We start from the raw sequence: 8,912 nt of genomic DNA on the forward strand, positions 1-8,912 counted from the left end.
GCAGCCTTTTGAACAAATCAAACAGGAGATAGCTTGTGCCGTGGCCGTGGGGTCAGTACGGACAGGACAGGATGTAAAGTACATCCTCTACACTGCTGTGGGAGAGAAAGGTCCTACTTGGAGTCTGTGGCAAAGAGACTCAGGAGAGACCCGAGGCTGACCCTTGGGATTCTAGAGTAGAGCATACAGGGGTTCGGAGGAGGGCTACCTTCCAACCGAAAAGGAGATCTTAGCCACGTATGGGGGGGTTTGGGCTGCTTCCGAAGTAGTCGGTACTGAAATTCTGCTCCTTCTGGCACCTCGACTTCCAGTGCTGAACTGGATGTTTAAAGGAGAGGTTCCCTCCACCCATCATGCTACTGATGCCACTTGGAGTAAATGGATTGCACTGATTACACAATGAGCGTGGATGGGGAACCTCAGTCATCCAGGAATCTTAGAGGTGATCGTGGACTGGCCTGAAGGCAAAAAGTTCAGCGCATCGCTAGCAGAAGACACTCTGTCAAGGGAGATGAGGTCCCTGTAGTACATGTAAAGAACATGTTGGGAAAAGCAGTTTGGGTCCTTCCAGCTTCTGGGAAGGGTAAGCCTCTTCATGGAACTGTTCTTGCCCAGGAACCTGGGTCCACCTGGTGGGTGATGCAGAAAAATGGGGATATTCAGTGTGTACCGCAAGGGAATTTGATGTTGGGGGAGTTCAGTCAGTAATTCCATGTGTATGCATATAGTGTGTGCGCGTGTGTTTAATCCTAGTTAATTATGGTTTATTTGTATATATTAAGCATGATATAGTGATGTAGAATAAGGGGGTGGAGTGTCATGATTTTATGATTTTTGCTTATTGGTATTCCACATCATAACATCACGTAGTGCACTGGGAGTTAAAGTGTTAATGCTTCAGTTCCAGGTACCTGCTGGGAGAAGAACTACATTCTCCAGGGGGTTTTGTGGCCAGAGAGAAGATATGACTCCTGGCAAGGTCAGCGGATCGAGTTTTTCATCTTGGCGTTCTGCTCCTTCGCCTCTCCCTGCTGCTGCCTGTCCTGACTGCGCACATAGCTTCAATATCAGTGTAAGGCCTTCATCTTTTTGGACAGTCTCACTCTCAATATATTTGATACATTAGCTTAAATTCTAATTGTATTGTATTATAGTGTGTTATCTTGCATTCCGATACCAGATTCAGTAAATTAGTTTATTTCTCTTCAGATTTTTGCTGCTGTTTTTAATGATTTTGGGGTCCCCCGTTTCCCTTTTCTGGAGGTGTGGATTTTGAGAAATCCCTCCACCTCACTCGTCACAGAACCTGGCCAGACCAGCCTGTATACCATTGATAATGTTTCATTTGCAATTCTTCACTGTCCTCTAAAGGCTATTTCAGGAATTTCAGCCTTGGATTTTGAGCTGCAAATCCTTGCTTTTGCTCTGTGTTCAGGATAGCCTAAAGCACAGCCCAGTATATCAAAAGAAAGTTGGTTTCTGCCGGGCTACAGCTGGAACTCTGCAGTCAGCTGAAAGACTTCAGTCTAACCAGAGACAATGAGACAATGGTGAGGTCTGTTCTGCTGTGCAGGAAACATAGCTTGGGTAGTTGCTGATGTTAGGACTGGATGAATATTAACAACATCTCACACAGCAGTGACAAATGGATCTAACAAAATCTCTACTTCCTTCTCCAAAATATTCAAACGTGGCTAGAATGAAACTCATTCATGATAATTACACCGATTCCTATCTACTTACTTGGATCTGCCAACACAAAGATTGCTGCATTGCACATAGAAGAATATTTAGGGCTTCAATCTATCTCCTGCAATATTTGTGCAACAGAAAAAGCAGCAAGTACGAGGACTATACATTTTTTTACACGTGCCTACAGCTGAACACCAAGTTTTAAAGAACTGACAGAGCTGATGTGGCAATAACAATACACTGAAGGTGCCTACAATGAATAGCAAGTGAGCCATCGGCCACTGAGGAGGTTTGTAAGAAGTCTGGTAGCTGCACTCAGATTTCCGGAGGCAGCATGACTTGGCAGACCTCTAAATCAGATTCCTCAGAATCCTTCAGATTTCTACACTTTCTGCATCACTTGCCTCACAGACCAGATTTTCTCCTGTCTGAAATGTTGCCTGCAGCAGCTCCCATAAGGCTCCATTGGCAGGTCCATTAAGTGAAAGACATGTGGAATGCAACCTCTTGGAATTTGTAACAGTAGAAAATACTACAATAAAATTAAAAATACAACCCTGACTTGGAAAACTACATTGCATAAAGCAGCACACGTTAATACTGTAGTCCTACTTGGTCTGCATTTTAAATACAGAAGTCACGCTTAGGCTGTATTATTCTGCACAGGAAACATAACTGTATTTGTCAGGGGATGGGATCAGTGGGATTTCTGTTGTTCTGCATCCTGATACACTTCAGTGTATGGTGAAGCTTGAGATTCCTTCAATGTGTACAGCTGAGTATGAAGACAGTATTGCACATCCAAACCAACTCTGCAGGAATACTAAAACAACGGGCCTTGTTTGGAAACTTACTTCTTAATAAGCTGCTCAAGAAATTCTAACTCTGAAAGGTCAAGCAGATTCTTCTTGCCTCATCAGAGGTGCTCTGTGAGGTCATAATGGGCACCATGGAACCCCATATTATGTCATGCCAGGAGGTACCAGTCGTGCCTCAAGCCTGCAAGGAGGGTGCTTGCTGGTTGTGGACGAGAGGTAGCATGGGGCAACTACGGGAGACAACTGCTCCCAGATGTTGCTTTTTGCTCTTCCTTCTGCTCTTTCTGGTGACTCCGTGTCATGGGCGACCCCGGAATGTCGCGTGGGGAGCTCTGAGTCCAGGTAGGTTGGGCACTGTGCGAAGCAGAGGGGAAACAAACTCTTAAAGCTGCCTGGAAAGCAGCCTTGGATGGTGGGTCTGCCAGGGAAAAAAACAGGCTCTTACATCGGCTCTGTTCCCTGTGAGGTGATGGCTTTCCAGCTTCACCAGGCATCCCACCTTGGAGCACAGAGGGACATCCTAGAGGGGAGAGCGGTGCCCAGTGAGCACAGAGGGCCAGGAGAGCTGCAAACTTGATGGGTAAACGGTGCAGCAAGGCATACTGCATGGCAGTTCAAGCAGGCAGGGCAGGACACCTTGCCATATACAAAGAGGCTTAACATGTCGCTTAACAGGTCGTTGCTCTCTCAACACCCCCAGGTGCAAGCGGGGTCTCCACACAGCAGTGAGCTGCTGCTAAAAGGAATGTGGAGACTCAGATTGAAAGCATGTATGTCCATGCTGCAGTTCAGGTCTCAGGAGGCAGAGAATGCCTGGTCCTGTCACTGCTACAGGAGGGCAGCAGGGATACCACCCGTGTGTGGTGTGAGCAAATGGATGATCTGCTCAGCATGGTGGTAGAACGAAAGGGGGAAGCAGAAAGGCTGAGAAGCATCCAGGATTGTGAGATTGGAATCACTCTGCCATACCTACAAGACGGGTGCACAGGAGATGCTCTTCAGGCAGCAGGGGATAATCTACCCACTCACAGTGAGATGAGAGGGGGGGACCTCAGAGACAGCAAAGGATGGAAAATAAGTCCCTCTTCAGGGCTGCAAGCAGACTGCCTCTCAGCCTATCCCAGCTTCCCACGTCCTCTTACATAAAAGCTATGAGGCTCTGGAGCTGCAAAGTGGACTTGGATGGTTGGTCCACTGGGGAAACAACCAGGCTCTGACACAAAGTTTGCTCACACAAAGTTTGCTCACACAAAGTTTGCACCAAGTAGGGGCTGGGATGTTGTCAGCAGAACCCTTTGCTGGCCAGCAGGTTCTGCACCCATGAACAATGGAAATGCACACTTTTGTCCTCATGCGCTCCCATGTGGTTTATGTATGCTTCAAGGATGTCACAGGGTACCCAGTGAGCAAGGGCAGTCTGTCCTGTAGACAGGCTTAGAACTGCAGGCTGTTTCCTCGAGGCAGCATCTGTGGAGCTGCTATGTCAAAGCCCACAGCTGAAGCAGGCTCATGCACGCACTGAAAGAATCTTCATACATGTGTGGATTCTGCCCATGGCTCACGCAATCCATCTCTGCTCACTGCAGATCCCTTAAGAAGCAGCATATCGTGTCAGGTCTTGACAGCATTTCTGCTTTTCTCTATTCCAGATGATCGTGTTGGTGGCATGTATGAGGCATATCCCTCAGGTGATATGGAAGGTGATCTGGAACGTCTCCAGGATTCCAGGGGTATGTTTTTCTTTGGGGAAAATCAGCTCCTCTGATTCCAGCTCTGGGCACTGCAGCCTTCTGCTGTCCTGCTGCACCTTCCCAAGTGTGTGCTCAGCCCAGGGTCCCCAACAGCAGAGAGGGTGGTGCTGCGTCAGCTGTGCACTGACCAATGGGCTCTGCAACACGAGCAGTACAAAGGCACTCTTTTGTTCTCAGCTGCTTTCCCTGTGATTTTTGCTGTTTTAGGGAATGTCACAGGCTCCCCAGTAAGCAAGTGCAGTCTGTCCAGTCATTCCTTCTTTTTAGTGCAGGATGCATGGGGATAGAGCTCCACCCATCATGCATGCCTTGCACAGGTCTTGACAGCATTTCTGCTTTTCTCTATTCCAGATGATCGTGTTGGTGACATGTATGAAGCATATCCCATGGAAGATGATCTGGAACGTCTCCAGGATCCCAGGGGTATGTTTTCCTTGGGGATGCACCTGGACCCTGGCCATGGCTCACCAAGGAGTCAGCTCCAGACCTGGCAGAATCTGGACCTGTCTCTCAAAACACTACATAATCCCTTGCCAGGCTCTGCAGGCTCCTAGTCTAGAAGCCTGGCACAATATGGAAAGGAAGCCTTTCTTCTGTTTCTTTATAGATCTGCCTGTACGCCGCAAATCTGGGCTGCACCATTTTCATCAGCCTCAAGGCTCCCCCAGGGGTGAGTGGCCTGTCTTTGTTCATTTCACAGCGTCAGCAGGTACTTTCAGTCTTGTCTTCCTGTGGAACATACCTTACAATGGTTTTTGCTGATGCCAGGATGTGAAGAAGAGCAGAGCAGCAGTCAGGAGAGCACAGGGATATGGCCTGGGATTCTTTAACCTGCACAGCAGTGCTTGCCAGCAGCCCCAGCCTTGTGTCTCCTGAAGTGATGCCAGCAAAGGCAGAAGCATTAGGAGAAGAGCTTAGAGCTTCCCGGGGATCCTGCTCCCCGGACAATCAGTACATGGTTTGTTTTGCGACAATATGGTGCCTCTTCTGGCACCTGGTACCCATCTGACCCATACTAGTGAGTGGAAGAGGGAGAAAAGTGTCTGTCAGTAGGAGTATTTGTTGCCTTTCAAGTCTGAACAGATGAATTGCAATGTATGTCAGGAGCTGTTATCTTCTGCCTTTGGTTGCAGATGTGGCCTTGGGTGCTGGCTCGGCAGCTTCTCAATGGGATCCTCGTTTTGAGCCTTGGAACAATCGGATGGGTAAGAGCTGTGTGTAGGTTTCCTTTGAGAGATGCCAAGTGCATCCAGAAGGCCAGCCTGACCCTCCTGCAGCTGTTGATTATGAAGAGAGTTATCACCATCTGTAATAAAAACATTTCTCCTCTGTGTTTACTTCTAGCTGTTGCACCTCAGACTCCTTATCCACGTTCTCAGATGGATCTCGGTTTTGGGCCTGAAGAGTATCCCAGAGGTATGTTGTTGGTCTCAGTTTACCTGAAAGAATTAACAGCTCCTTCCTGAGAAGAAGATACTATCAACTGCTGTGGAGAGCTTCTGTAGGAGATGTGTTTACTGCCATTCAAAGCTGAAGAGGTGCATTCAAACATGCAACAGGAGCTGTTCTGCTGGTAGTGGCAGAGCTGCCCAAGTAGTAGAAGTACCATTGCAAGCAGGCTCTTGCTCATGTAAGAGATCATCCTCATCCTCTGCTACTAAGACAAGAATCAGGGATGATAATGGTGTGAATACTACAATCACTTGCACTTCTTCAAGACACCGTAATGCCGTCAGTAGTGCAGAACTCATGAGTGTGTTGCACTGTCTCGTGCTCTCCAGGTGCCGGTGGTGTGAGAACTGCAGAGCGTGTGGAACAGAAACAGGGAGAATATAAGTCTGCATTTGCGGTGCTTGCCGTTCTGTTCTCTCTGGTCGTTCTGGCTGCTTTGGCTTACCTGGCAAAACAGCTGCTAATGAAGAGACAAGAGTGAGTTGTTTCTCCAGTAGTGTTTCCTAGGTGGCTGCTTTGTGCAGGGAAGCCCTTTCAGTGAGAGCCTCCCAGAGCACAGTGAGCTGTGGGCAGCCATCTGCTGGGATTACTGTTCAGGGATCACTTTGCATCTTAACTCATACGAGTTTGAACTTCCTATCTGAGAGGACAAATTTGGTCTAAAACGCCTTTCTTTTTGTTGCAGAGATGCAATGCCTGTTGAAGCTGGTGTTGGCATGAAAACTAAAGGCCCAGCTCCAGTAGTAAAAGGAAAGAAACTCTCGAGATTTATTGTAGAAATTGAAGTCCGTTCTGGGAATTCAAACTCACAGCTGAAGTCCCCACAGCAATCTACTCAGCCTGACATTTGCAAGCAGTCAGGAATCGCTGCTACAAGCAAAAAGGCACAAGAGTTGGGAAAACAGGAGAAAAATATATGCTGCTGTGGAAGAGCGGTGAAATTAGGTGAATTATAGAACTCCTGTTGGACCAAGAATGAGGAGCTGTGTGCCACTGAAGACAGCACACAGTGTCCATGAGAGAAGTATCAGACAAATGGGAGTGTTGTACAACTGAGATATATTTATCTATTCAGTCAATAAACTATAATTAGCATTATATACAGATATATGTACATATGTGCACATACACCTAAAACTTCTGTTTTCTCCCAGCATCAAGTCTCCTTCAGGTACAAACTGAACGTCTCTGTTTGGTTTTTGCATTTCCCACCATGTCCCTGAGCAAAATCAGTCCCACAGGTGGGCTGGCATTTGCCTGAGGCAGGGGTGACCCAAACTTTTTTCCCTCATACATTCTCCTTATGTACTACAGGGGCTCCATCCCGTCATATAGTAAGCAAGAGGCTGGACTGAGCAAGGCCATCATGATTGGCAGATCCCAGAGTGTTGACTAGCCAGGTGGCTTGGGCTAAATATCCCAGTGTTTGAATGTTCTGTCAGCTATTGCTTTCAGTGTAGTTTTTAACACTCCAAAATATGATTTCACTTTTCCAGAAACTGATTCATTGCAGAGGATATGAAATGCCCAGTTGTTTATGCAGGCATTCTTAAAATGAGTTCCATTATCTGACACACTTCTTTCTGGCATGCCACGTCAATGTAACACTTGCTATTCAAGGACAGTATTTTGGGTGGAGACAAGGGACACGGGACATGATTCCAGACCTCAGATGTTTGCTTCCACCATTTTAAACACACAGTGCTTTGCAGGGCAGATTTGTGGGAGTGTGCCAGAGCCCACGTCCCTGCCTCCCCATCTTTCTTTTTAATCCACTGTCCTCCCAGTCTCCAGTTTTCATAGGAAGAGAAAAAAAGTGGTGAGTTTTTCTGCTCAGCTGCAAGCAAACATACACTAGGTGCAGGAAAAGAGAGGAGAAATGTGTGCTGCTGTGGAAATGCAGAGAAGTGGAGTGCACCAGATACCCACTAGCAGACAAAGATCAGCACTGCTGGGGGTCTGTGTGGCTGTGAAGAGAACACGCAGTGTCACTGTGTGTCAGCAGAGGCCTGAACCAGCCCCTCGGCAGCATGGCAGATGGCAGAAGACACTGTCCTCACTCATCACCACCAAATGTGCAGGAAAGGGCTGCAGATAACATTTCCCAGATCCACTGCCTAAACAAATGTGTCTAAGCCAAAGAGAAGGTTGCCCAGGAGCTGACAGAAGTCAGTGATCTAGCTTTGGCCTGCTTGGAGTATGTTCCCGCTCAGTCTCACTCTTTATTTTACATGCCAAACCACCCTGGCCAGTCTAGCTATCTCTGAAAGTAGCCTACACACAGCATTTTGCTCAGCAGTCCCAACTGCTGAATCTGAGAAACTTCAGAAAACCTCAGGGCCTTCTGGAGTCAAAGTCCAGGAGCACTGGGGAATGCCCAGCACTTCTCTCAAGAAACTTGAGGATGCCTACAAATCCAGCAAGGACTAAGTTAAAGGAGGTCAGCAGGATGTATCCAAGGAAGTTTCAGAGGCTGCTGCTGTGCTCTGGGGGCTTGTAAGTAGTGAGATTAGCAAACTGTTGAGCTACAGTGATGGGAGCCTCTGCTGCACATGCCTTCATATACAGGAGTGTCAGGCATCCACCCCTTTAGTTATTCCCTGTGACTTGGGCAAACAAACTCTATAATCCAGAGATTGGTTATAAAACAGGTATGTTTGTTCCAGCGTTACGCAGCGCCGGGTGCAAGGGGGATAGCTCCACCAAAACTTGCACCCCGACTTGTAAATTTGTGTCACAGATATAGGTACACCTAATACATAGTCAATGATTTCCTGGAATTCGGATACACATTCAATAGTACTTTAGCATGCAGACCCCCTCTTGTTATCACCCATCATATCAGGGAGATAAGATTTTTGACACAGACGCAATCAGCCTTCAAAGAAGAATAGAACAGAGATAGAAATTTGTACTGGGAATGGGAAATGGGGATAAAGTACAGAGTTAAATAGAGCTGACGGATAAGCCACCTCACCATGGCACAGGGACCTCATGGTGCCTTCATCACCATTGCATGGGCCCACGGGTGCAGGAAGAGGCATGGAGGCAGATATGAGGCAGGGGCACTCACCTGCTACCCAGGAGGGGTATGCACGAGGGGGGGACTGTCAGTTGAAGTGTGTGTGGGGGCTGAGTTCTGCTCAGCATGTTATAAATGGCACTTAAAAATCTGGAAGAAATTCTTCACTCAGAGGGT

The 8,912-nt window shown here is 47.5% G+C and overlaps 1 protein-coding gene across 1 annotated transcript; it reads left to right on the forward strand.

The window, feature by feature from the left end:
* The first annotated feature begins 934 nt into the window (after window positions 1-934).
* On the forward strand, window positions 935-6,771 carry LOC140247162 (uncharacterized). Its single transcript, XM_072326556.1, has 8 exons — window positions 935-1,072; window positions 4,160-4,240; window positions 4,613-4,684; window positions 4,869-4,931; window positions 5,395-5,466; window positions 5,606-5,677; window positions 6,043-6,190; window positions 6,399-6,771. Exons 2-8 carry the CDS (start codon window positions 4,177-4,179, stop codon window positions 6,667-6,669), a joined length of 762 nt encoding a protein of 253 aa, XP_072182657.1. The 5' UTR covers window positions 935-1,072; window positions 4,160-4,176; the 3' UTR covers window positions 6,670-6,771.
* The last annotated feature ends 2,141 nt before the right edge of the window (window positions 6,772-8,912 follow it).

This window comes from Excalfactoria chinensis, chromosome 1, assembly GCF_039878825.1.
Source record: "Excalfactoria chinensis isolate bCotChi1 chromosome 1, bCotChi1.hap2, whole genome shotgun sequence".
In the NCBI taxonomy this organism is placed as follows: domain Eukaryota; kingdom Metazoa; phylum Chordata; class Aves; order Galliformes; family Phasianidae; genus Excalfactoria; species Excalfactoria chinensis.